The sequence below is a fragment of the Malaclemys terrapin genome, chromosome 22 (genome assembly GCF_027887155.1).
Source record: "Malaclemys terrapin pileata isolate rMalTer1 chromosome 22, rMalTer1.hap1, whole genome shotgun sequence".
In the NCBI taxonomy this organism is placed as follows: domain Eukaryota; kingdom Metazoa; phylum Chordata; order Testudines; family Emydidae; genus Malaclemys; species Malaclemys terrapin.
In genome coordinates this window covers 7,215,333-7,242,322 of record NC_071526.1, presented here as the reverse complement: position 1 = coordinate 7,242,322, position 26,990 = coordinate 7,215,333, and the positions used below count along the sequence as shown (strand labels likewise).

The following is a 26,990-nucleotide window of genomic DNA, read 5'->3' as shown; positions in this document are numbered from 1 at the left end:
CATTAGCTTTTCATAACCCCCGCGATGCAGACACTAGAAATCACAAAATGTGGATGGGGGATTTGGCATTTTCTAGCAGATGCAAGGAACCCCTGGAGCTTTATGAATGAACCAGAAAAGATTGTTTAGACGCGTTCGGGTAACCACAGCCAGAACTCAGTCTTACAGAGGAGATACTTGTTTGCAGTAGGCACACAATGCTGCCATCCAGAGAAATGCTCTGCATCGAACAGGACTCTTAGCAAAGTCAGAGCTCAGAACTTTGGGTGGGAGCGTCTGGGGAATCCTGAGAATTAATCAACGAGTAAGGTAGTGATGGCTCATCATGAAAAAATACAAACTCACGCTGAATTTGGCCCAGATGGGCCAAATTCTACTCCCAGTTACGTTGGTGTCAGTATTGAATAACTTAACCAAGTACTGACAGTGAAGTCCGCTGACCTCAAGACTAGAAATAAGACGCTGTTTCAGCTGTGAGGATAATTAACCATTGGAAGAAAGTAGGTCGGGGGGTGGTGGATTCTCCATCCCTTTCAGTCTGTGAGAGAAGACCGGATACCTTTCAGAGTCATCAGAAAGGTGCGGGCTTCAGAGAGAAGTGACTGGGGGCTGCTTTTTTGGCCTGTGTTGTGCAGGAGGTCTGACTAGAAGATGATCATGGTGTTTTCTGGCCTTAAAGTCTCAGAATCCCTCCAGAACGGATTGAGAACACAGTTTGACCCATCAAAGCAGTTGTTTATTAACACGCTTATTCCTCCCCCGCCCCCCTGCTTTAACTAGGCCATATTGAAGTATTACGGTGCTAGTTTTAACACCTTACCGGGCCCCGCCCCGCCCCACCCCGCCCCGCCCCGCTGCACTGGCCGTTGGTGCTCGCGCTGTGCCCTTCCAAAGGGTAGCGACAGCTGCTCCTCCAGGGGGCGCTTCCACAGAACCCCAACGGAGAGTCCGACGTGGCAAGAGCGCCCCCTGCAGCAGGCTGAGCGTCCCTGGGCAATCTCACCAGCTCAACTCTGCTTAGCTTGAGCAAATCAGCCAGGCGCACCAGCCCGCTGTGTGGTCTGAACTCCTCCTGTGCCTGTCCCCCACGGCTCCCAGGTGACCAGCGCAGCAGTGCGGTCAACGAGTCCAGCAGCTTGCTCGGAGGCTCCCCCCGGCGCCAGTGCGGGCGCAAAGGCTCTCCGTACCACACCGGGCAGCTCCACCCTGCCGTCAGAGTGGCCGATCTCCTCCAGCACATCAACCAGATGAAGACAGCGGAAGGCTATGGCTTCAAGCAGGAGTATGAGGTGAGAGCTGGGGAGCGGTCGGGAATTCCTGCCTACCACCCTGTGCTTTTATCCCCTTCGCCTGCACCCGCCTCCCACCCCCACCCCCGACGTAGCCGAGGGGAGGGACGGGGCGGGGCAAAGGCAGACCGCTGGATTCAGATCACTGGGACTCCGGCCTGGGGGTATTTCTGCAAGCGTGGGATGCTGCAGACACGGGCCAGCGCTCATCTGAATAATGGGAGTTTGAGGTCAGATGTCTCATGAAGCACCAGGGCCCAGATCCTCAAAGATATTTAGGGGCCTCACTCCCCTGGGAGTTAGGTGCCTAAATACCCTGGAGGATCCGGGTCCAAATTAGACACGAGCAGGCGGGGCACCTCAGCCTTCCTGCGGCGTGGCGTGTGAGTCTCTTGCCCCGGCGGATCCTGGGCTGTCATAGCCTGAAACAAACTAGGCCAAAACCAGGCCATGTCCACAGTTTACTAGACAGTCCAGGAAACGTTCCGCATGCTGGGCCCTCCCCTCCCAGATCTGCCCCTGTAGACGGCTCCCCCCTTTGCAAACCCAGCTGCACTGCTCTTTGCCCAGCACGGCTGGCTTCAGGACAATGTCAGGTCCACCCCTTGCTATCCTGCTGAGTGCATCTCTCTCCGCCCCGTGATAGACGCCCACTGTTCTCCCTTGTGCGGCAGCCGTCCTGCCTGATCAGCGTAGATGGTCTCCTCTTGTTTTAATGCAGAGAGCGTATGCCCCCAGAGTCATTAATGCCTCCATTCCTATCCCTACCCTATTAGGCTGAAGTAGGTATAATGGTGAGATCTGCTTTCTGACACTTGCTACAGCACGCACAGCAGGGCTGATTTCCCGATTCCTTGGTGTCCCACAGGCCTGGCTATTGAAATCCCCCAGTGAAATTACTGTTTAATGTTCACTTGTTTCAAGTGCAGGAACCTTTTCGCCCCCTCTTTTATGTATTGGACAAACCCTGGTTAGTTATAATCATTAGGGCAGCTTGAAAAACTGCTGTATGGGCTCCGAGCTAGTCATTTGAAAAGCACTTCGATATTATGGGTGGGGAGAAAACATGTAATTTCCTTCCACTTTCTGCCTCTTATTCCGATCCGTGAATGTTGCTGTTATTACACACCAGGCTGTTCTATGGGGAGAAAAAAAGGGTAAGGAAAGACCTGGAGAAATAAGCAATTTGTAATGCTTTGAAACTGAGGGATTTTTGGAACTGAAATTTTTTTCTGGCACACAGAAGCTCCCAGAAATGTTCTCTGGTTAAAGAAGCAGATTGAAAGTCGGAACTCTTGGATTCTGGTCCTTGTTCTGCCACTGCTGCACTGCATACCCTTGAACTAGTCATGTCACCGCCCAGTGCCTCAGTTTCCCCTTCTAAGGACCAATAATACAGGCTTGGCTCACAAAGTAGTGGTGGGGCAGTGAGTGTTAATGATTTGATGTTTGTGAAGCCTGTGCTGATGTTTCTGCAAGAGAGATGCTGCCCAGAGAGCAAAGTGTTGTTATTAATATTTGGTTTTCAGACAGAAATCTGATTCATTGGCATTGACTATTCAGACTGGGGTAGTGTTCGGAGGCCCCAGTCGGGATCTGGACCCCATTGTTCTCGGTGCTTCACAAACACACAGAAAGATGCACTCCATGAAGAGCTTACAGTCTAACAACTTCCTCTGGCTTAAGGAAACCAGACTGTGGTGTGTGTTGTGTGGCTGGACAATGTGCCGTGTGCCAGGGAAGTCCCTAAAGACGCCAGCATGCTTTCCCCATGGCACTTCTTGCAATGTGCGATTTCCTCATTGCTATACATCACTCGATAAGGCTAATCAAATTCAGGCTTCAGGGCATTCGTTAGTTGCATGTGAGGGTCAGGAAGGAATTCCTCCATGTATAACGCTGAACAGCTGGCTAGGCCCAGACACCTTTAAGTCAGTCTTCTAGAGGGACCTGCTTTGAGAGTTGCTCTGATGGGACAAACTTGTGTGTCATAGTGTTGCGGTGTTTATGCTGGGAAGTGGCAGACCAATGACATCGCTGTGGATTGGGTCCTTAGTTTGCTGCACAAACATGAACTGGTTAAGCTTGACAGGACCCCGGTGGTACGGCCTCGTTTGGCAAACTGTGTACGGTTCTGGTCCTCCATGGTCAGAAAAGTTTAATTTAAAGTGGAACAGGTGCAGAGAAGAGCACCCAGGAGGATCGGGGAGTGGAGGGCCGAGGAGACCGGAAGAGCTTGGCGTGTTTAATTTAGCAAAAAGGCTGAGGGGGGATATGACGGCTCTCTGTAAATACGTTAGTGGGTAAATAGCTCTTCACTCTCCCTGCTATTTAAGCTAAAGGCCAGTGTTAACACACCAACAAATGGGTATAAACTGGCCAGGAACCAGTTCAGGCTGGAAATCAGGAGAAGGTTTCTAACCGCGGAGCGGTGCGGTTTTGTAACAGCCTCCCAGCAGGAGTTGTGGGGCAAACAACGTAGTTAGTTTTATGAGAGAGCTGGACTTGTGTATGAGTGGAGTGGTATGACGAGGTTGTTTGTAATGGTGGGGGGCAGAGCTCAAGAGCTCTGGGGCTCACGTCTGGTTTATGTCCTACATTCCTAAGGGTTCATGCTTCAGGGTTACAGCTGGCCATCTGCAGGGTCAGGAAGGGATTTCCCCTCTCTCCCCCAATGTATTCTGGGAGGTTTTTTTTTATCTCCTTCCTCTTTTGCATCAGGGATGGCCATGGCTAGAGATGGGACATTGCGGCTTGAGGGCCAGGACTCTCAGGTCTGGTGTGTCATCACGACCTTGCAGCTCAACAGTGTATCGTGATGAGCCTGAAAGTCCTATTCTGGGACCCTTTAATATCCCGGAGCCTTCAGCTTGTTGGGTGCAGGATCCCCCTTGTCAGCAATTGGGACAGTCCCCAAAAACACCATCCGCACTTCGCCCCCCGCCCAACTCCACCGTCAAAGTGCTGGGCGAACCACAATGGGTAGTGCACCTAACCCTAAGCCTGGAGCATGTGATGGGGCATTTGCTGCAGGGGCTGCCAGAGAGAACCCCACGTATCTGTTCTCTGGATAGATAATAGACTTTTCTGCTTTCTTTAGAGTTTCTTTGAAGGCTGGGATGCATCCAAGAAGAAAGACAAGACCAAAGGGAGGCAGGATCACATGCCAACCTGTAAGTGCCTGAGACAAAGGCTTTAAAAACAACAGAAAAACCTGCCTGCCTAATATCGGAATGCTTTGGAACCTCTGCCAAGAGTCTCCTAGCAACGCACAGGCGACAGGGGTGTGGAGGGGTGACGCGCTGGGGGACATGCTGGCCTCTTCACTCCACGGACCTAGGCTGCGCTTTGCTCTTGAGTGTTGTCACGGTGGTTGGTTTCATTTTTGTCCCCCCCAGAGATTTGCCTCACCCCAGTTTTGCCTAGCAGAGGCCCAGGCCTGGGACAGCGCAGGCTGCTGGAGATCCCCAATGAGGTGCACTGGCAGAGCCGTGTGTGGGGAGCAGCTGGGAAGCGAAGGGCGGTAGGTCGTGCCGGTAGTGCACTGGCCGAGCTGTGCAATGGGGTGGGGCAGGACTGGAACAGGAAGGCTGAGGGAGCTGGCAGGGCTGCCTTGGGAGAGCAGGACGGAGAGGGGCTGGCAAAGTTTTGGAGAGCAGCTGGCAGTGGAGCGGAATAACTGTGGTGAGTCAGGCCAGGATTGGGGGGGGGGGAGGGGCAGCTTCCCTGCAGAGTAAAATCCATCAAATTCATTGGGGGAAGAAGCCGAGCGAATGTGTTGGGCGGGTGGAGTGTGGCAGCTATCCCCGTGCACGGGGCGCCTTGTCTATGGGGTCCAATTCGTTCTGTGCCGTGGAGTCTAGCTCCCGGGCTGGAGTTGCATGCGACACTGGCTCCTTAGGCCGTGAGAGACCCTGCTAGTCTAGGACACGTTTGGTGGTGCTCAAAGGCTACGGACAAGTTGGGCCCCGCGATGCTAGGTGCTGTACAAACACCTATTGCTATTAATTAATACCTTGCTCTTATACAGCCATTTTCCTGCCCCGGGGAGCTTCCCGGGTAAGAGAACAGACAGACGTGGACACGATAAACACGCTGCGGTTAAGCGATAGGCTCTGAAAGAACAGAAGGGACCGGACAGGCTTGTTCCTGCCAGAGTGCGAGTGCTTGACTCCTGTGGCGCGGTCCCATGGCCAGGTCCCTACCCCGACAGTCAGGGGATGCCCGCACTAGGGTGACCACCTCTTCAAAATGCAAAACCGGGACACATGCAGGAGCCCTGCCTCCTCGGTGGCCCTGCCCCTGCTCCTCCTCTTCCCTCGAGGTCCTGGCCAGACCAGAAGAGCCACCTAGGGAGCCTGGGAACCTTGGACCCTCCACCTGCCCTGGGTGGCGGGCCGGGGTGCCCAAGAGCCCCCTGGTCCGTATACTTGCCCCCCAGGGGTGCACTGCCCAGGGCAGGTGGCGGGTCTGGGGCTCCCCACAGCAGCCCGAGCTCCCTGGGTGGTTCATACTACTGCCCGGCTCTGGCCTTTGGCCTGGCCGGGGCGGGGTCTCAGGGGCAAGAGGCGGAGCAGGGGGTGGGGCCTCGTGGCAAGGCGGACCTAAGGCCCACACCGGCCCCCACCAGTGGGAAGAGGCGGGCGCCAGCCCTGAGCCTTGGGTAGACACGGAGCAGCGCCACAGGGAAACCGTGACAAATGGTTACCCGGAGTCGTTCAGCCCAGGACCTGGACTTGAACTGTTCATTTCAGGACTGTCCTGTCCGTCACCTTAGTGGACACGGCAAGCGGAAATCTACAAGAGCGAGTCTCCGAGCCCGAGTCTGCAGACTCGTGCTCGTGTTGCGGCGCTAGAACCAGCTGCAGAGACGTTTGGGCTCAGGCCGGAGCTTGGGGCGGGGGACGGGTCCAAGCGCCCGCCGGAGGCCGAATGTCTCCCCAGCTCTGTAGACCTGGGCTCTGCGACTCCCCGCTGCGGGTTTCTGCTTCATGCCCCCTTCGAGGCTCCGGCGGGCCTTTCAGAGCCGTTCGCGCTCCGGCCCATTCGCAGAGAAGTTACAGTTCAGTGCAACTTCCTTTTTGTTTGGTGGCTTCTCCAACTGCTTTACAGAAAGGAGGAATCAGAGGCAACGATGCCGCAAGAGGCCGAAGCAAAGGGCAAGAGAGCTGTTTGCGCACCGAGCGCTATGCAAAGCTCAGGGGAGAGATTCCTGTTTCCCGGTCTAGGGCTGCTGTGGAATTCCCATTGTCCCCCGGGGCCATATTCCCATTTGCATCTTTGGTGCTGGGCTCGGCAGTGCAAGCCCTTGTCAATCCCTGCGTTCCTCTCTCCATCGCAGCCCCCAAAAGGGACTCACGATGGTGCTTTCCTGTGCCGCGGGCTCACCAGGAACATGGAATTGACCTGTGGATTTTGTGACATCCAGGCCAATCTGTCGGGGATAGAAATTAGGTCAGGAGGCTGAGTTTGGGGCTAACCCCAGGCCAGACTGGTTTATACCAACGACCACCAGCCCCCTCCCAAAGAACCTCCTTGCTTTGTCGGCTGCCCCACTGGGGGGGTAGGGGAGGGTATGTCGGGGAGACCTGCCCCAGTGCTTATCCCCTTGCTGTGATTTAGGGGGTGATGTGGGGTGCACCCCAAGAAGGAGTGAGTCAATGGACCAGGCGGGGGTGGGGCACAAAAAACAGTTTGATCCAAAGGGTATCAAATCCCAGCCAAAGCTGTGTCACTGCATTGAGGCTGCTCTGAAATACCTTCCCCCCCCAACCGGTTATTTTTATTGCTTCTAAATATATCCGGCTCCTCTCTGCTCTTCAAATTGCTGCGGGTTGTTCACATGGCTGCAGAGTGGGAGCAAATTGTGTCAAGCGCATCACAAAGGCCAACCGCAGGCGCCTCTGCTCTGGGGGCGGGGGAGAGGGAGAGGAGACCTCTCAACTCCTCTCTGCTCGCACCCCCTCTTTCTGCCCCCGGCATCGGGTGAAGGTTTCTCTTTCTAATGGCAGCGGTTCCCATTGCTCCCCTAGGGTAACAGCCTGGGGGCTCCTCCTGCTTTGGTTGGCACTAACCTGCATGGGGAGTAGCAATCCCGCGATGCCTGCTCTCCTCCCAGCTCGGACGAGCAATCTGGCAGCCCGCAGAGGGGAGGAACAGGCTGCTTTGGCCGGCGCTGCGCGGCCTGGGTGGAACTTTGCACGGCGGGAGGCGCTGCCACGGTGGGCTTGGTACGGTCCCTCAATGGCGACCGTCCCCCAGTGCCGCCCTGCACGCCTCGCCCCGCGAGAGCCGTGACCAAGCTCTGCCACCCTGTACCCCATTGGGTCGGGTGCGTTAACCGTACGGCCAACCCCACGCCTTCAAAAATCACAGGTCAGGCCCTAGCAGTCACGGGACTGGCTGAAAACTCATGGGTTTTTAAAGATGATCAACGCTGGGGTGTTTTTCACTGGCCTTTGGGTTCTGGGCCTTTGGGCCTCACTCAGGTCCCGTTTTCCTGCATCTCTCTGCCACCAGGGGGGCTAGGAACTTCCTCCTTTACAGAAACACGGGTTGAGAGTCTCCCGCAAGCACAGGACTCCAGGAGCTGGGGCCTTTCCCGTCAAATGTCACGAGGCTCAGGACACAATCCTGGGAGTTGGAAACGTGACGTTAACTGAAGTCACTGGATGTAGACGGGTGGATCTCCGAGTGGGCCTTGGCCCTTACTTGTGCCCAAAGGGAGGCTCCTTTGCATGCCGGCCCCTGGAGGGAGCGTTCACTCTAAGGGAGGGAGGTGAAATGCTCAGCACCTTGCAGAGCCAGGGGTGGTTCTTTGCTGTCCTACGTGCAGCTCCCTGGGCATCCGGGGCTCCTGCCGCATGGCCTGATCTTGGGTGCAGCAAGCAGAATGCTAGGCCCAGGGAGGCTCCCTGTGGTGCCCGCGACACCCGAGTCTCTGAGCCCGGCTCCTTCCTCGTAGCCGGGGCACTCTGTGACTGTCGGGCTCCCCAAGGATTTGCCCCGCAGACCGAGGGCCCAACGAAATGCAGATTAGGGTGGGCCAGAGCCCATCATTGGGGGAAATTCGGTATCATGGTCAGCAGTTCTCTGCTCAGGAGAGGTCCTGGAATAGAACAGCAGGGAATGGCAGGGGGCTGCAGGTCAGGAGTGAGGGACACCGATGGGGGCAGGATTGGAATAGCAGGGGGCTACGGGTCAGAGCGAGGGACATCGGTGAGGCTTGGGGTGGGAGAGAGGCAGGACTGGAGTAGGAGGGGGGCTGCAGATCAGGAGTGAATGGCATCAGCAGATCTTTGATGAGTAGCTGCATCCCTCCAAGGGGAGCGCTAGGACGGGCGCCGAGAGCTGGGCTGGAGCTGCGCAGGGACCACGGCCTGTTGTCTCCATCCCTGCCGCCCCCTGTCTGCACCATCACGGCCTTTTTGTCTGACTTGCTCTCCAGACGACCGTCATCGAGTCAAGCTGCACCCGCTGCTCGGGGACCCCAATTCGGATTACATCAATGCTAACTACATCGATGTGAGTACCTGGGGGCTCTGGGCCTGACCTCGGCGTCCCCGCCGTGCGCTCGCGGGGGGGTGGGAAGGGCAGCGTGGGGACCTCGCAGTGCCCGTGTGTGGCTATGCATGTTCTGCAAGGGACGGTTCTGCAAGTCCAAGCAGTGCGTGGAGGGAGGCGGGATCCCCCGGGAGGAATGTCTGGAGGTTTGTCTAACTAACCCACCGCACCCTGCATGACAGGGCCCAGGGCCCAGCACAGCTCTGCTCCCACAGCCTGCCCGGCGTGTGCTCTTTGGCTCTCGCTGTTCCTCCCAGCAGCGCCCCAGGACCCCATCTCCCCCTCCTCCTCCTGGGCTCCTCTCTCTCTCTCTCTCTCATTCATTCCCTCTTTCTTCCATGGTCTTTTCCTCCCCACCCCATGGACCAAACTCTCTCCCTGTGTGTGGAGGGCACCAGAAATGGAATATCAGGGTATCCGGTGGGTCGGGCTGAGGGGCACACACAGGGCTGAGTGGGGAGTCCAGAGCTGAGGTGATGGGGTATCCGGTGGGTCAGACTGAGGGCCACACACAGGGCTGGGTGGGGAGCTCAGGGCTGGAGTGATGGGGGTATCCAGTGGGTCGGGCTGAGGGGCACACACAGGGCTGAGTGGGGAGCCCAGGGCTGGAGTAATCAGGGGTGCATGGGCGGGGTGATGAGGGTATCCGGTGGGTCAGACTGAGGGGCACAGGCAGGGCTGGGTGGGGAGCTCAGAACTGGGGTGATGGGGATATCCGGTGGGTCAGGCTGAGGGGCACACACAGGGTTGGGTGGGGAGCCGAGGGCTGGGGTGACGGGAGTATCCAGTGGGTCGGGCTGAGGGGCACACGCAGGGCTGGGTGGGGAGCCTAGGGCTGGAGTAATCAGAGAGGGGTGTAAGTGCGGGGTGATGGGGGAAGCTATCCTGGATCGTGCCAGATGTATCCATCCCTCGAGTCGTTTGCATGGGAATTCAGTCCAACCTCTCAGTCCATGGATGATTATATGAAGCGCCGCAGCGGTTCTCCTGGGCCTGCCAGCACTGCTTAGTTTGCAGCGCGGGTGGGAGAACCTGGCAAACCTGGGGGCTCGCGCAGAACTTCTTTGGCAAGTTCTTTCCTGAACCGGAGCCAAGTTCCCTCGCTCCCCACCCCCCATCTCAGCTGGGGGTCCCCCCTGCTGAGCATTGCCCCCATAGGATCTAGGGGGCTGGGCTGTCCCGGTTAGTGATTCTGCCCAGCTGATCTAATGGCGTAGCAGGAGCAACGCCGAGTCCCCCATGGGCCGTTGCTGCTTCTCCTTGTCTGTCGTCTGTGACCCGCTCCCACGGCTGCCGTGTTCTAATCCGTCTCTTGGACTGTACCTTACTAATCTGCCTGTCTCTGGTCTCTTTTTCTTTTCAACTTGTGTCCGATTGGGATCATTAAGATTCGGATAAACCGAGAAGTAAGTAGCCTGTATCCCTCTCCTCTCTTTCCCCCCACTTTCCTTTACTCCTTCCAAGACACCAACCTGGGGACTTCCTTCCAGCTTGTGCTCTGGCCCTGGTGCAAGTGGGGTAGGTGTGTACAGGTCCCTGTTAGACGGCACTCAGCTGCCCCTCAGGAAACTGCGGTTCAAGTCCTCCCTGGGCCAGAGACTCTGTGTGTGACCTGGGCCGGGTCACTGCCCCGCCGTGTGCCTCGGTTTCCCCGCTGTACACCAGGGATGGTACTTCCCTGCCGCACAGTGGGATTATGGCCTGGTTCTCTTTTGCACGCTCTGCACAGCTGCGGCAATGCAAAGGGGCCGTAGGGTGCACACGGATCACGTGTGCCCCCACTTTAAGGCGGCTTTGCCCTGGCTGAGTGGTGTAAAATGGCCGTAGTGCCAGTGGGAATCAGGCCCAGGAATGGCACATGGGTACAGAGGAGCGGTGGCCACCAGAGCAGACAGAAAGGACTGGATTGTCTTCGGCACTGAGGCCTGGTTTACGTGGGAAAGATTTTTCAGTGTGACCTAAGATGTGACTTCAAACTGGTGCAGGGCTACGGGTCTGTGTCTCCGGCTGACTCGCGAGGGCGGCTTGTGGTTCAGCTTACGGAGCTTGGGAAGAAGGTTAAACTAAACGAACGATCCAAAAGAAGCGGCTTGTTTTTCAAATCGAGCTGGGATGTTTTTCTAAAGCTCTGTGCAGGGGAATGTCTTGGGACAGGTCTCTGTCCTGTGTCCCACGGGGGGTCAGGCTAGGTGATCCCGATGGTCTCGTCTAGCCTTGGAACCTATGAGTCAGTCCTGGAATAAGTGTGTCCACGCAGCACTAGCAGGGACCTCTTGGGTCCTGGAGTCCAGCCCCCTCCTATCACAGGCACCCCCTCATATCTGCCTGGATTGCTCCAGCTGTCTCTCACTGTCCCACGCAGACAAGGCTCTTTACAGCCCTGCAGTAGCTGGAGAGGTCTGTGCACCAGTGAGAATCAGGCTGGCTCAGTGTCCCCCCTTCCACACCCGATTGCGGTTCTTTCTGACGGAGTAGGGGGGTCTGTTTGTACGTCTGCCCATCAGTCAGGCTGCCATCGGAGAGGTTTTATTTCCTTATTGATCTCCAGCAAATGCATCATTACAGTCAAGTCAGCTTCTCCCATACCAGCAAACCCAGCCTTGGAAGCCAACCCTGCTGAAATTGCACGTGATGGGTCTGCCTCTGGAGCCCTCCCGGTTCAGTTATTGGCCTTGTTAAGATTTGCTCTTCCCTGCTCAGAGTTAGTGATGTTTGCAGTAAGTGGCCCAGAGGACCGAGGAGAGTGGGGCCATGACACAGGCCCACGTGGCTGCTTCGGACTGGGATATTACAAATAGGGCTCTCACGGTGACATTACCCTCAGCCTTCAAATGTTTGTCAGCGCTGCTTGTGTAAGCGGGAAGCCTCTGACCGAGACGCCTGGCCCCCGAACGCCCAGGCCAGGGCTTTGATTGCTGTGGGAGACGGGAGAAGGGGCCAGGTGAGCGGCTTCCGACAGCAAATTGGAGTAGAGAGTGGGGCGGAGGGGGTCGCAGAGTCTGCTCCAACACGTCGGTGGGGTGACCCTGGGTGATTCTACAGTGAAATCTCTCTCTCCTCCCCTCTCCCCTCCTTTGAGGTCTTGTTTCCCCCCTTGGACTCCTCTTCCTCACCTGACCCTTTGTCAAATTCCTGCCCCCCTCTCTGATTGCCCATCTCTCCTTTTCCAAGGCCTTTTCGCTCCCTCCCCCGTTCACCCCCGTCCATCCCTCTTCATTCTTTGCACTTCCCAGCCCTCTCCCTTCTCTCCCCCGCCCTGCAGAAGGGGGGCTGCTCTCGTGCTGCTGCCTACCCCTAGCTACCGAGAGAGGAATTCCCCAGGGTCATGCCCATGTGCCAAACACCTCTCAGGGGTGGTGTAGGTAGACGTAATCCTGCTTCAGCGTAAGGGGATGGTCTAGATGGTCTCTTGAGGTCCCATCCAGCCCGGCTACGTCCCCACTTGGTGCTCCGGGTGTGATCCCCAGCTCACACGTACTAGTGCGAACTCTCACCCAGCTAGTGTGCTAGAAATGGTAGTGGCGCTGCGGTCGCACAGGCAGCTGTGACACGGGCTAGCCGCCCCGAGTAGATATCCGTGGGGTCCTGGCTATCCTCTGCTGTCGTGGCCTGCGCTACCACAGCTCCGCGAGTCTGTCTCTGCAAGCTGGGCATCACGCTGTCAGCTCCTGGTGCGGACCGAACCTAGGGGATGATGTCAGAAAGCCCCCACCTCTCTCAGGGGGGTCTCTGGAGTTTGCCTAGCGTCCTTATTGGCATGGCCTGTTGATCCTGGCTGGGAACCTGTGTTTAAGGAAGGTTGTGTCTGGGGGCTTTCAGCTGATAGCGTCCTTTAGAGAACGCAACAAGCCCCCAGGTCCGGCCTGCTGGAAACTCTTAGCTTATGCATGGAGCATCGGGGAGTCTCGGCTCGAAGCCAGGCGTCCCTCTGAGGGCAGTCAGTCTCTCTCAGCCTGGCATTGTCCAGGACCCAGGAGAGTTCTGAGCAAGAGGCTTTGGCTTCCTTTATGCCCAGTTCAGATACCCGTGTTCAGAGGATGGTGTTTGTGCGGAGATCACTGCAGGGGAAATCTCACCAGCCTGAGCCTTCCCTCTGCCCGGGGAAATGCACAGTGCTGCCAAGTAGACACCCTGTGCCATGGGCTTTACCCACTCACCATGGTCCAGTCCTCTGGTGAACTGGCCATCAGCCCGGTCAATAGGAACAGGGTCTCCATGGCAACCCACACTGAGGGTGGCTCGTCAGCTGTGTTTCGACCAGGTCTCCTTCCCTAGAGGTTTAACAGAATCTTGTTCCATTACAGGGTTACCACAGATCCAACCACTTCATAGCCACTCAAGGTAAAGTGCCTTCCACCGCCGGGCTTTGTCTTCCATCCTCTGCCTCTCCCAGAGCCCTTGGGCAGACGGTGACCCGCAGCTTTACCTCCAGGGGATGTGGTTTGGAATGTGTTAGACAGGAGATTCAATCCGTGGTTCGGTGCAGGGTGGGCTGGACACTGGACTTTCTGATCCCAGCGCAATAACACCAAACCAAATGCCGGCTGGAAATTCCCTAGTGAATAATAATCACTTGCGATCCTCGCGTCCAGCCCCATTCTCCCTGCAGGACGCCCGGGGCCTTTGCAGGCCAAATGGGTCACAGCAACACGACAGAATTATTGAGGCCTGAGCCGAAGCACGTTGAAGTTAATGGAAAGACTCCGGTTGACTTCAGTGGCCTTTGGCTCAGTCCCAAAGTGGAGACGACTACCGGATCTGATTGAAATGGAGACCAATGAACTGGCTTCTCTGTGAAGGGAGGTTCCATTCTCATTGGCTCTGGGCTACGTCAGAGGACCACACCACGTCAGTGGCTCACCAGGACTGCGCTCAGATCAAAAGATTCCAGCTGTCAAAACCAGCCAGGGGCAGCCTTGTCAGAGCCCACCCCTGCCTGCAACCCCACTGCGGGCAAGCAACCCTACCATAACAAACCGGCGTGCACAGCCCGCCTCTCACCTGCAGCTCTACAATAGCAAGGCAGTGCACGCAATTCCAACACCCGCATGCAGCCTTGCAAGAAAAAATGTCGCTGCATGCAGCCCCATTGAGTGTAAGCAACCCTACAATAACAAGAGAAAGTGCTGTAAGCAGGGGAAGATACCATTTCAGTGAGGAGACACATTTTAGCGTCAGACTCCCAAAGGGTTTTATTTACCAAAAAAAGTGAACAGGGGGAAAGGGAAATAGCATGAGATTGAGACTGGAGGCTCTTCAGAGCCAGGCCTGCCTGTTGGTATATGTCTATACAGATCCTAGCCCACTGGGGCCCTGATCTCGGGGAGGCATAGTGGTTTCCTCTACGGGGTCTCAGTTCTTTTCCTCTTTGTCCTCCAGGCCCCAAGCAGGAAATGGTGTACGATTTCTGGCGCATGGTGTGGCAGGAGCACTGTTCCAGCATCGTGATGATCACCAAGCTGGTGGAGGTGGGAAGGGTAAGGGACCGGTCCCCTTCCTCTCCCCGACGGTTTTGGCTCTGCTAGGGCCTGTCCTCCTGCGGTGCTACAGCCTGGTCTGTTTGCTTGTGGCAGGTGAAGTGTTCCAAGTACTGGCCGGACGACTCCGAGATGTACGGAGACATCAAAATCACCCTGGTCAAATCAGAGCTGCTGGCAGAATACACCGTCCGGACGTTCGCCCTGGAGAGGGTAAGCGCCTGCTCTGGGCTGGCTCAGCCCCGTGGATGCGGGAGGCCTGTTCTATCCCAGGTTAGGTTGCACCCTGGCTTGTATCAGCCAATCCCCTGTGCTTCCCAGGGAAGGGGATGCAGCCAGCAAGCACAGTCTGCAAGCTCTTTGCAGATGCTGGGGACCAGGCTAATCCAGGGACTGACATACAGAGAGCTACCACCACGCATGTGCATCTAGAGCCCAGCAAACAAACCGTTCTCTCATTATACAGCAGTGTAAACCTGGCATAACTGCCCTGACTTCACGGGAGTCACTCTGGATTACACTGGGAGCAGAATTTGGCCCAGGATGCTGGGGTTGGTCTTGTTATGCTGAAGCGGGTTAGTTGTTCACCAAGGGCCTGAACCAAAGCCTACGTCAGTCAACGGACAGACTCCCATTGACTTCAACGGGCTTGGGGTCAGCTGTGTAAGGATGAACTGGTTGGAGTACCCGCTACAAGACCTAAGGTCCTCCACTCCCTCTCTGGCCAGGGCAGCATCACTGTTTACAGTACATTCTCCTGGGCTGTGTCCTGGCCCATTTAAATGCCCCAAAGAGTGGGGCTTCCCCCGCTTCTCCTGGGGAGCCTATTTCTCCATCCGCTCCGTCTCACCTTGGGAAGATTGCTATTTGCTTGCTGTTCAGCGTGAGTTTCCCGGGGCTCGGTTGCACCCCAGGACTCCTAGTGAGACGCTCGGTGCCCCACTCCAAGCCATGCGCTGCGTCTCTGGCCTATGCTCCTGGCCGTCAGGCTGGTAGGAGGTGGGCTCCAGGTTCTTTATTTACATGGTCACTGTTGATGATCTAATTTCAGGGTAAGCACCATGTAATTGCAGAGGGAATGAACGATTGTTTCCATCCTCTAGTGTGGAGTGCAGGTTGCATGGCAATTACTGTACTGTTCGGTACCTTGGGACATAACAAGTGTAATGCACCCCCTAATCTACAGGAACATGAAATTACTGTCTCGTTACGAGCTAGGGACCAAACAGCTTCCTGGAAACGAGTGCATTCATTACCAGGCCATTCCTTGGTGCCCCGGAGTCCTGTGCAGATGGGCTGCTTATCACTGGTTGTCTGTTTTTAACGCCATCGTCGCTGACGGAAAAAGAGCCGAGACCATGTGGCTGAGGGGTACCAGGAACGTCTGGCCATGGCACTGCCAGCTCGCAAGGCTTAGCAATGGCTAAGGGGGTTAATCCCCGGGGTCCACGCAGAAATGCTGTTTCCTGTTAGGGGGCGCTAGAGGTATGGGGCAAGATTCTTCCTTCTGTTTACACCAGGGCACCGTGTGTCTAAATTATCACCCTAGACCCCTAAGCCAACCCTAACCCGCTGAACTAACTCTAACCCGCTAACCCATCCCTAGCCCTGGCTGCCCAAGGTGCAGGGGCCTGGAGAATCACACCCACCCCTGTCTGTCCCTGAGTGACCGCACACTCGACAGAGCCTGGGCACGCTCACCCCAGGGAATGCGATGACACGGCCGGCGGGGAACAGGCGTATTCTTGTACACGGCCACGGGAGTTAACTGGCTGTTAAAACGCTGCTGTCCCTTGTTCCCTCCCAGCCTCGCTGGTGACGTGACGGGAGCAATGTCAGGGTAGGGTCTCCTGGCATGATCCCGCTGAGTGCAGCATGCCCGGCCGGTGGCTCGAACACGCCCATCCTGCCGTCTCCGGGGTGCAGTGAGGGGGCAGCCGGAAGCCTGTCCTGGCCGTGACACAGTGACCCCAGGACTCTGGCTGCCCGGGGAGTGCTGGGGATGCACCGTGTCAGAGACGGGGCGGGGGGAGGGAGTTTGAAGAGCAAAGCCCTCATGCAGCTCCAGGCAGGGGGTAGTGGCACAGGGACCTGCACGGGGGAAGGAGCGGGTCCCAGCCTGGAGGAGAGGGTGGCAGTGCTGAACGGACGCACACTCGGACTCACTGCCTCAGGGACGGCAACTGGGGCTGGTCACCTTGCCTCCCAGCCCGTCCAGGACAACAAGAACCTACACCTGGGTGCATCCCCGCCCCCCCACTGAACCAAGGTGCAGGGCCAGGGAGGAGCCTGCTCGGAGGGGCAACCTGGCCAGTGCTCCAGATCTCTAGCGCGTGAGCCAGCCCCAGCGATCTGGGTCTGGTGGGTCCATCCGCTGCTGCCTGGAATCCAGAGACCGCTGCAGTGAGTCTGGGTCTCCATTCCCCTTCCTTCTCCAGGTCCTTGGCTCCTGCCTCCGGGATTCCTCCAGCCTCACTCTGCCTTGTGCTTCCTTTGCAGAGGGGCTACTCGGCGCGGCACGAGGTGAAGCAGTTCCACTTCACGTCGTGGCCCGAACACGGGGTGCCTTACCACGCCACCGGGCTCTTGGCCTTCATCCGGAGAGTGAAGGTTTCCACGCCCCCCGACGCAGGGCCTATAGTCATCCACTGCAGGTAAGAACCAGTCGCAGCCGCGGCTGCTTGGAGACCCCCAGAGATTTCACTGCTGGGCACTGGAAGGGGGCGCAGCACTCATAGGCAGCGTGCGACCCCTGCGTTTGGAGAGGCTGGGCGTGAAACTCCCGAGAAGTGGGAGGGCTTGAGCAAGGGAATCGCCCCAATAGAGTCTTGTCCCAGGGCGCTTTGGCTTGGAGCGTAGGACACTTGGATTGATAGTAAAATATTTAAGAGGGAGCTATGAAATGTGTGACTTGGCTGCATAAGAAGGGCGGCTGCGGCAGGTAAGGAGCCTCTGGTTTATGGTTCGGGTTGGATGTCCCTGCATGAACGTACTGAGCCGTAAAATGTTCTTACCCAGGCTGATGGGTAGCAGGCGCCTCTGAAATAGGAGGCAGCCAGGGGAGGGTGTGTATTTCAAGCACTCGCGGCTTGGCCTGAGTCTTCTCCTGACGTGAATTTTACAGGCCGGTGAAATGAATCCAGGTTGGCCCAGAGCCTGAAAGCACCTGTTCAGTCTCAGTACAAACGTCTCCCATGCTGCCCCCTCCAGGCAGCATCTCCTAACCCTGCTTCGGAGCATCCCCCCTGACGCGAGAGTGTGTTGTTCAGTCCCCCTGGCCTGTTAAACTCAGGCCGCGCTACTGAGATTCATGGAGTCGAAAGCCAGAAGGGACCATTGTGACCCCCTCTGGAGCACAGGTTGTAGAACTCCCACCAAATCATTCCTAGCACAAGCTTTGCCACGGAAGCCGGTGAGTCCCGGCTGTGATGGGTTTTTCATGGGAATGTGAACAGCTGACCACTTGAAAAATACTCGATTTAAGACTCTCTTTTAAACTCCTCTTTTAGGAGTTCCCCCCACAGCCACCTTTCACGGAAATGCAGCCACTTCTAGGGTGGAGCAGGGCAGCTATTTAGCAGCACATGGCAACACAGCTCAGCAGTTCAGGACGGGATGTGGAAGAGAATATTGAGTGACTGTCACTGGCTGGTCCCCTGTGAACTAGCAGCGGCTAGTCCTGCCTACCTTGGCCTTCCTTCAGGCGCTCAGCTCTCCTCCCAGTGCTTCCTTCCTCTCCATTTATATGCTCCCAGCTGTAATAAACTCCTCAGCTCTAGCTCTGCTCAGAGAATTGGCCTTCCCGCTAGGTCCCAGTTAACCTATGTTGGTAGGGATTTGAGTTCGCTCCTGACCCCTGTTACACCATTTCTTGGAGATCTCCCATGCAAGGACTGGCCAGGCTCAAGGCAATGCAGACCGGAGAAGATCACCACCCCAGCTGTCCTAGCTTGCAGGGCCAGGAATGAGTGGCCAGGCCTCTGGTTTGAACCTGGAGCAGAACAGAAAGTGCCTGTCCTCTCTAACAACCATCAGAGCCTCCCAGACTTCCTTTGCGATGGGTTCCCAGCTCTTCCTCTGCTGGGCAAAGGAGGAGGAGCTGATGAACGAGAGGGATTTTTTTATTTGATTTCGCCTTGTCAATTGCCTCATCAGTATTCATTCACTGGAGACAAGGAGTGTGATTAGTCCCTGCAGTCTGTAATCACTGATAATCATGGGGAGTGATTCATCAGCCCCAGAAATTAGTATTTCACTGTAAAAGCCTCTGGGAAAAGAGGGCGGGGGGAGTAAATCCGTTCCTGGCGTGGCGGGGGTTGGTACGGCTCAGACAAGTGGATTGTCTGATGGGGTGAGTGTGATGGGCAGCGCTGGGAGGTTTCTAAGGGTACGTCTACACTGGAGACCCGGGGTACAGCTTGGGTGGCCATACCTAAGCTAGTCTCAGGTACCCTAGTAGTGAAGCTGCGTCAGCACGGGCTTCAGTGCAGGCTGTACAAACCCACCCTGGACCCCGGGCGGCTAGTCCAGGCGGACACATGGGATTGCAGCGTAGGCCTAGCGTAAGCATCCTGTATTTGTTTGTTCCCCTCCCGCTCCCCATTTGCCCCAGCGCTGGCACCGGGAGGACAGGCTGTTACATCGTCCTGGACGTGATGCTGGACATGGCTGAGTGCGAGGGCGTTGTGGACATTTACAACTGCGTGAAGACGCTTTGTTCGCGGAGAATCAACATGATCCAGACCGAGGTGCGTAGGGAGGACAAAGCGGGGAAGACGCCCCCCCACACGTCTGCCTTTTAACAACTGGCTTCCCAGATCTGGTATCAGGTGCAGAGTCTGTTCCCCTGCCTTCTCCATATCCTGGTCTGGTGCCAGGGCTGGGTACATCTAAAGGAGACCTGTGACAGAGGCTGCTGGACACAGGCAGACCCCATGGTTCTCTCTGACTCCCTGGCTACCAGCCTGTGGTCCCTACACAGGGATCCCCTAAGTCCTGGCCCTGAGTGAGCAGTCAATTACAATAGTTAGTGATGATTAACCTTAATTAGCCCTTCCTGCATCATGTATCGCTGCTCTGTCTCCATAACATCCTCTGATGCTCCCATGGAAAGCAAAACACCTCTCCTGCCACCATGTCCGGCAGCGTCCTGCCAGGAATGGCCTCAGTAAATGTGGTCCGGAGAGCCGGGGGCATTTGGCTTAATCCTTCCCAGAAGGCTCCCCAGGTGGGCAACGCTGGCCCACCTCACCTAGGTAGAGCGACAGCTCAGGGCAGCAAAGTCAGCGTTTGTCCCGTACACATGCCCCTGACAGAGCAGCAAGTCCTGGTGTGTCCGGGGCCTCCTCGATGGGCCCCCTTCTCTGCTCCCCCCGGAGCCCATTGCTAATGCTGGTGTCATCCCTTCCCCCGAAGGAGCAATACATCTTCATCCACGACGCCATCCTGGAAGCCTGCCTGTGTGGGGAGACCGCCATCCCGGTCAGCGAATTCAAGCCGACGTACAAGGAGATGGTCAGGATAGAACCGCAGAGCAACTCCTCACAGCTGCGGGAGGAATTCCAGGTGAGCCCCTGGGTGGCTGGCCTGGGCCGGGGGCTCCATTCACCCTTGGGAGGCTACAGAGACGCTGCCAGTCCTCCCTGGGGGCAAGATGTTCCTAGGAACTACAGTTCAAAGTCCTGTTACCCTGTGCCCTGCCCCCATCCTGATCCCCATCTCAGACTCTCAGCCTGTTACTACCGACAGCATCTGCCAGTGGGAGGCCCGAAGCCCCCGTCCAGGTGGGGTGTCACCAGGCAACCAGAGAGCAGCCTTCCCCCACTTCTCCTCCCTCGAGGCTCCAGTCAACGCTGGCCTTGCACAGGGAAGGGAACTCTGTGGAGCCCCCGGGAGCTCTGCTGCTGAGCAGAACTGCCCTGTTAGTGCAAGTCGCAGGCCCGGTCTAGTCCAGGGAAAGGGGCGCCTGCGGGGGAGGGATGGGTTTAGTAACCCTGGCACCGTGTGCCTTGCAGACCCTGAACTCGGTCACGCCCCACCTGGACGTGGAGGAGTGCAGCATCGCTCTCCTGCCGCGGAACCGGGAGAAGAACCGCAGCATGGACGTCCTGCCTCCGGACCGATGCCTTCCCTTCCTCATCTCCATGGACGGAGACAGTAACAACTACATCAACGCGGCCTTAACCGACGTGAGTGCGCCCCTGGGGAGCTGGTGCCCTCTCATCACGGGGGGCGGGAAGGCCAGAGCCAGAGCCTGATCCTGATGCTGGGGGAAGGGATAGCTCAGTGGTTTGAGCATTGGCCTGCTAAACCCAGGGTTCTGAGTTCAATCCTTGAAGGGGCTATTTGGGGATTTAGTTGGGGATTGGTCCTGCTTTGAGCAGGGGTTGGACTAGATACCTCCTGAGGTCCCTTCCAACCCTGAGAGTCTATGATTCTAGTTCTCACTTTCTCTGCTACTGGACCCTCGGGGTTTGATTCCTCACGGCCATGCACCCGGTGCCCGCACTGACAGGGGTGCGAAGTGGGCAGGCGGGCCAGATCCTCAAAGGTATGTAGGTACCAGACTCCCTTTGAAATAGGCACCTACACACTGTTGAGGTGCTGGCCGTAGCATCACCAGATCGGAATAGTCACATTCCAAGGTCCCTTTGTGCAGGGTCAATGGCTCCCTGGGCTACAGGTCCATGGAGACTGAGCCCCTGTGTACGGTGATCCCATTATCGAGTGGAACCAAGAGCCTGGTTTGCTGCCTGCCTTCTGGGGGCGATGGGGAGCCTGTGCATCGTTAGGAGAAGGGACTTGGGCTCGCTCCTCAGTTTTGCTCCGAGCCGGGTGCAGTCAGGGCTGCCGGCCTTTGCGTTGTCAAATCTCACCCGGGTGCATGTGTTTAATTTCCACACAAAATCTGGGATTGGCTAAACTCCCGGCCCCATTTCGTACAGCCCCCCAAAGCTCGAGATGTGGGTGCGGGTTGGATGTGTGTATTTGGCTATAAGGAGGAGACCTTCTAGCTCAGGGATGAGATTCTGCAGTGGTGGGTGTCCTGTAAACAGCAGGGAAAGAGCTGGGGAAGGAAGGAAAGACTAGACGACAGGCAGGCTGGGTTGTTTCTTTGTGTAATGGCACCTAACTCCGATATAGCACTTGTCCTCCATAGCTCTCGAAAGCTCTTTACAAAGAAAGGTCATTATCATTACCATCATTTAATGGATGGGGAAACCGAGGCACATAGGCGTGACATGACTCACAGCGGGTGGTTGGCAGAGCCAGGTCCTCCCAACTCCTTGGCTAGACCCCTGCCCCCTGGGCCATGCTGTCTCCCATGTATAGGCTTAATTCCCAGTGGTTACAGATGCTGCAGTGGCTCCGTGGGTCCCCCCACTCTGCTGGGGCAGGATGATGTGGAGAGGAACGCTATTGCAAAAGGAGCAGAAAGGATGCGGAAGCCGGAAGCTCTGAGCACGCTGCCTGTAGCATGAAGGGATGGGTCGTTTATCACTGGAACCGCTTTTCTTCCTTCAAACCAAGCAGGGCACTTTCACATCCGCGCAGCAATGAATCAACTCCCATCGCGTGGTGCGTTCCCTAAGACCAGCATCCCACCTCCCCGCCCCTGGACTCCTGTAGCACTCCTGATTACATCGGGGCCCCGGCGCATTCCAGCTGAGCTCTGCGTTTTTCATCCCGCGGGCAATTCATCACGTTCTGTCTTCGTACAGATCTTGTCTCCCTGTTATCTGCTTTCACTTACGGCAGAATCACTTCATAAACCAGAGGCAGTCGCTGTGAATGGCTCTGTAGCATCAGCCATCTGTTCTGGGGAAGCTTGCACCTTTGGCTAACACGCACAGCGAGCTTTGGTTTATGTTGTTTTGGTTTTCTTGCCTCATCAGGCCTCTCTCACTGGATCTCTGCGTCAGGAACAGCCTGGGTCAGAGAACAGAATTCCCTTTACACTTTGCTGAGTGCAAAGCTCTTCGGATCAGATTTGGAGGATAGGTCCATCAATGGCTATTAGCCAGGATGAGCAGGAATGGTGTCCCTAGCCTCTGTTTGCCAGAAGCTGGGAATGGGCGACAGGGGATGGATCACTTGATGATTCCCTGTTCTGTTCATTCCCTCTGAGGCACCTGGCATTGGCCACTGTGGGAAGACAGGATACTGGGCTAGATGGACCTTTGGTCTGACCCAGTAGGGCCGTTCTTAAGTTCTTATTCGTGCTGAAGGATTAAACCCCTTGTCGTCGTCAATTTTTTTTTAAAAAGAAATCTCATGTTCTTTAAGGGCTGGTGAAGGTCGGTCAGCTCAGTCTGTCTGTCCTAGTAAGTTTGGACGTAACACTGATCCCCGTGACACTTTAAGCGCTGAGCGCTGTGGCATTTCCGGTGCTGAAGTGAGTCTGGCAGACTTAGGGCTCAAGTCAGGATTTGCTCTCCCTGTCTCTAGTTCTTCTATGGCCTCCCTTGCTGTAGTATCTGGACAATTCACCCCTGGGAGGCAGGGCAGTGCTATCATCCCCATGAGACAGATGGGAAACCGAGGCACAGAGCTCTTGAGTGATTTGCCCAAGGTCATGCAGGAAGTCAGTGGCAGAGCAAGAACTTGCCCCCGAGTCTCCAGCTAGTACCCTAACCTCTGAGCCAGCCTTCTTCCTCTGTCTTGCTGCTGAGGGGGGCAGGTCATGTGGAATGGGATGCTGGATTTTGTGAGCCTGACACCTGTACATTGGGATGTGGACTAAGATCAATTCATTTCACAGGGATAAAGGAACAACCTGGTACTGCACCACAAGGAACTATGCAAGAGAGAGACGACTAGATAAAAGGGAGCATCTGTTAAGTGGAGGCATTATCATACAACTGCTAGAGGACTCACTAGAATCAGCGGGCTGGGATCCAGGGGAATAACATTTTCTCTTTTAAGAGGTTTCTGTTTGATTTATACTTCTGAGAAGGGTTGAGCTGCCCAAGTGCGTTCGATGAGAACTAGGAATTTAGATTCTGTTTAATAGATTATTTTATTTATTTAGTGGGATTTCAGTAGCACCAAAAGACCCCAAACTAGATCAAGGCCCCATTGCAGCAGGTGTCGGACAGACACACGAGGCCTACGAAGAGCGTTACAAGCTAAACAGACAAGACAGACAGACGGACGGGAGAAAGCAAGTATCATTATCCCCACGTGACAGATGAGTTTTGCTGCACTGAGACATTCAGTGACTTCCTGGAGTCGTGTATGGAGTTTGTGGCAGAACTGGGAGTTGAAGCCAGATTTTCTGAGCCCCAGTCCAATGTCTAACGAGCCCCATTCATTCTGTGGGGATGAAATGGCTGCTGCCTCTCGCCGACGGATTTCACAAGTGGCCCAAACTAGTCTGCGAATACCTACAAGTCGCAATCCAGCTCCCTGAGCAGCTAGAACAAAAGGGGAAAGTTGACACATTCTTTGCAACAAGCCCTGCCCACTTTGGTTTGCACCCGTTGCACGGAAGAGCGTCGCTCTGTTAGCACGCATGACAAGTCGGTGACATATGTGCAAGAAAAGGAACTTTGAAGGGTTCCCCCCCCTTTTTTCTCAGGCGGGAGCAGGAAACCCATTATGCACAGAAGTCACTTGCCACGGCACAAACTGAAGTGACACACGGTGTTGTTGCAAATGTGTCTAACAAAAGAGCAGCCGAAAGAAGGCGCAGCAGGCAATATTGAAAGTGAAAGCTGCTGAGGTGTTCCTTCCCGGGGGCGTGCGGCAGCGTCCCCGGGAGACGGTGATGAGGTGGGGAAGTGGATAATGGAAGTGGATAACTTCGCGTCTGGCGTGTCACTTGGCATGTGAAGAGCTCCTTTAAGGCGAGAGACGCCTTCGGGGGCGTGGGAGTGTGCGTTCAGTGCACGAGCGGCTGTTCGGGAGCAGTGGGAGCGAATGTTGCTGTTATTTAGATCGCGACGCCGGCGAGCAATGAGAAAGCTGTTGGCAGTTGTGGGAGAGGAGAGCCGTGGTGGCGCCTGTTCTGACCCTCGGGCAGAGATTTGTGGATTTCAAGGCCGGAAGGGACTGTTGTGATCATCCAGGCAAACGGCTGCACAACATAGGCCAAAGAGCTTCCCCCCCAAAATCCCTAGAGCCGAGATTTTACAACAGCGGTCCTCAAACTGTGGGGTGCATCCCCCTGGGGGGCACAGAGGAACGTTCGGGGGGTGCGGTGGGGATTGGGCCAGCCCCCATGGGGGGTGAGGAGGGAGCGCCACCCTGTCCCGCTCTGCCCCCAGCTCTGCTCCGGCCCCATCCTGGGTCCCTGGCTCTGCTCCCAGCCCCAGGTCCCGGCCATGGCTTAGCCCCCAGCTGCGGCCCTGGGCATGGCTTGGCTCCTAGCTCCTGGGGGGCACAAATAGATTCCATTACTGGTGGGGGGGCAAGACAGAAAAAGTTTGGGGGCCGCTGTTTTAGAAAAACATCCAACCTTGATTTAAAAATGGTCAAGAATCCATCACAACCCTTGGTGAATTGTTGCAATGGTTAATTACCCTCACTGTTAAAAATGTATGTCTTATTTCCAGGCTGAATGTGTCTAGCTTCAACTTCCAGCTGTTGGATCTGTTAGACCTTTTCTTGCTAGATTGAAGAGCCCATTATTAAATGTTTCTTCTCCACGTAGGTACTTACAGACCATAATCAAGTCATCCCTTAGCCTTCTCTTTGTTAAGCTAAATAGATGGAGCTCCTTGAGTCTATCACCATAAGGCAGATTTTTCTAATCATTCTCGTGGCTCTTCTCTGACCCCTCTCCAATTTACCAACATCCTTCTTGGATTGCGGGCAGCAGAACCCGCCACGGGATTCTTGCAATGGTCGCACCAGTGCCAAACCCTCTCTGCTCTAATGCCAGATTTCCCTTTATGCGTCTCAGGATTGCCCTAGCTCTTTTGGCCACAGTGTCACCCTGGGAGCTCGTGTTCAGCTGAGTGTTCACCGCGACCTCCATATCTATTGTCTTCCGTGGAGCTGTGGTGATTCTTCTCCCAGCTGAGGATCTGGGGCTATATTAGCCTTTAACAAGATTCCCTAAATATTAGAGTTGGCCAGAAAAATCCCAACGGGACACATTTTTCATCCGAATGTGATGATTAATTGAACTTGAAACATTTCAATTTCAACTGAGTTCCCATGGCAACCAGGCCAAGAAACCTCCAGGCTTCCAGGGTCTGCAGCTCTGGGGCAGGCGGGACAGCAGGAACCCCAGGGCTCCCACGATCCACGGCTCCAGTCCCCTTCACGGAGAATTTACAAATGTTTGGTTTTCTGTCCGTATCGCAACGGTAACCAGCTCTCGAAATATCCAGATCCTCCACGAAACAGGATGACTTTCTCCACGCAGCTCTACCAGACGCCTGGTAACTACTGTCCTGAGGTTTATCCTGTCTCAGCCCCGTAACAGCTAATCTTGTATTTACACTCATCATTACTGGTGAAATTCAGCCTTAACCACAAGGCACTCCTGAGTTTTTATTCATTTGGATACTGTTTCCTCCACTCTGCTGAGCCACACAGTCTTCAAACGGTCCCAGCTCTCAGCCACTCCCAGCCGAGGTTGGACTTAGATGGGTGTGAACTAGAATGAAAAAGCTCCATATTGCATAATCCTGGAAGCTAGGCAGTACCCTGCATGGAGCTAGATAGCCCTGATCCAACAAGGCGCTTAAGCATGTGCTTAACTTTAAGCACCAGTCATCCCGTTGACTTCAGTGGAATTACCCACACTCTTGGGTAGGCACAGACAAGGCCTAGAAGCATAAAGTCTCGTTTTTAGTGTTTCTGTGCCCAGTTAAATGGCTCCATGCCAGCAGCCGGTGATTGTTTACACGGTATGCAACCCTTGGGCACTGTGGAAATGTACAACACGGACATTAGCTGAAACCTCTGGAGAGGCAACAGTGCTAGAGACCCTCACTTCTGCCCCACACAGCTCCTGGTTTCTGGGATCCCCCAGCTTTTGCGATGGGTGTAATCAGGCTAGAGACTTGTGGTCAGAGAACAGTAGGCGGGAATTTGCACCATGATTTCCTTTCCCTACAAGCTCCATGCTCTCCTTCTCTCCGTGTCCGGTTGTGGGCGTTTGGTTTGCTTTTTTATTGTTTAGAGCAGGGCTTCTCGAACTTTTTTTGCTGGAGCTCCCTTTGAAAACATTTCAGGCTGTAACAACCCCCCCGAAAAAGTGGCAACCCCCCCCAATACCGTGACACCCAGCAGCAGCACCGCCTGCGGAGTTGGATGTCCAACCAGCAACCGCCGGTCCCAACACCCTACAATAGTCTTGCAACCCCCTTCTGGGTCGGGTTTGAGACGTTTTAAAAGGACTCATTTTAAGAAAGCTGTTTCAGACGCAAAGGTTCATTTCTGAAATTATTATCTCCTCCCTCCATTTTTGAAAACTCACCCGGGGCTTAAGGCAGCCAATGTTAATCAAGCCCAAATCCCCTGGGGGGCAGGGAGATTGCCTGGGAAAATAAGGCTCAAGGAGAAATCCGAAGGCGCGAAGATGTTCTGTGAGTGTCGAGAATTTGTCACTTGTGCACAGAGTGTTGTTTCAAGGGTCCTTTAGTGGGGGTGGAGAACCAGCGAACAAGAGCCAGACAACACTCCACTGTCTGTCCTCTCTCATCAG

General features: G+C 55.6%; 1 protein-coding gene across 1 annotated transcript in view; it reads left to right on the top strand.

Annotated features, from left to right (window-relative positions):
• Window positions 1-26,990, top strand: part of PTPRU (protein tyrosine phosphatase receptor type U) — a 273,624-nt gene that overhangs the window by 223,444 nt on the left and 23,190 nt on the right. The window contains exons 16-25 of the mRNA XM_054011788.1: window positions 1,099-1,289; window positions 4,390-4,462; window positions 8,737-8,813; window positions 13,157-13,193; window positions 14,232-14,329; window positions 14,426-14,542; window positions 16,829-16,983; window positions 18,942-19,077; window positions 19,745-19,894; window positions 20,344-20,517. Of these exons, the coding sequence (XP_053867763.1) occupies window positions 1,099-1,289; window positions 4,390-4,462; window positions 8,737-8,813; window positions 13,157-13,193; window positions 14,232-14,329; window positions 14,426-14,542; window positions 16,829-16,983; window positions 18,942-19,077; window positions 19,745-19,894; window positions 20,344-20,517 (1,208 nt within the window). The remainder of the gene's footprint in view (window positions 1-1,098; window positions 1,290-4,389; window positions 4,463-8,736; window positions 8,814-13,156; window positions 13,194-14,231; window positions 14,330-14,425; window positions 14,543-16,828; window positions 16,984-18,941; window positions 19,078-19,744; window positions 19,895-20,343; window positions 20,518-26,990) is intronic.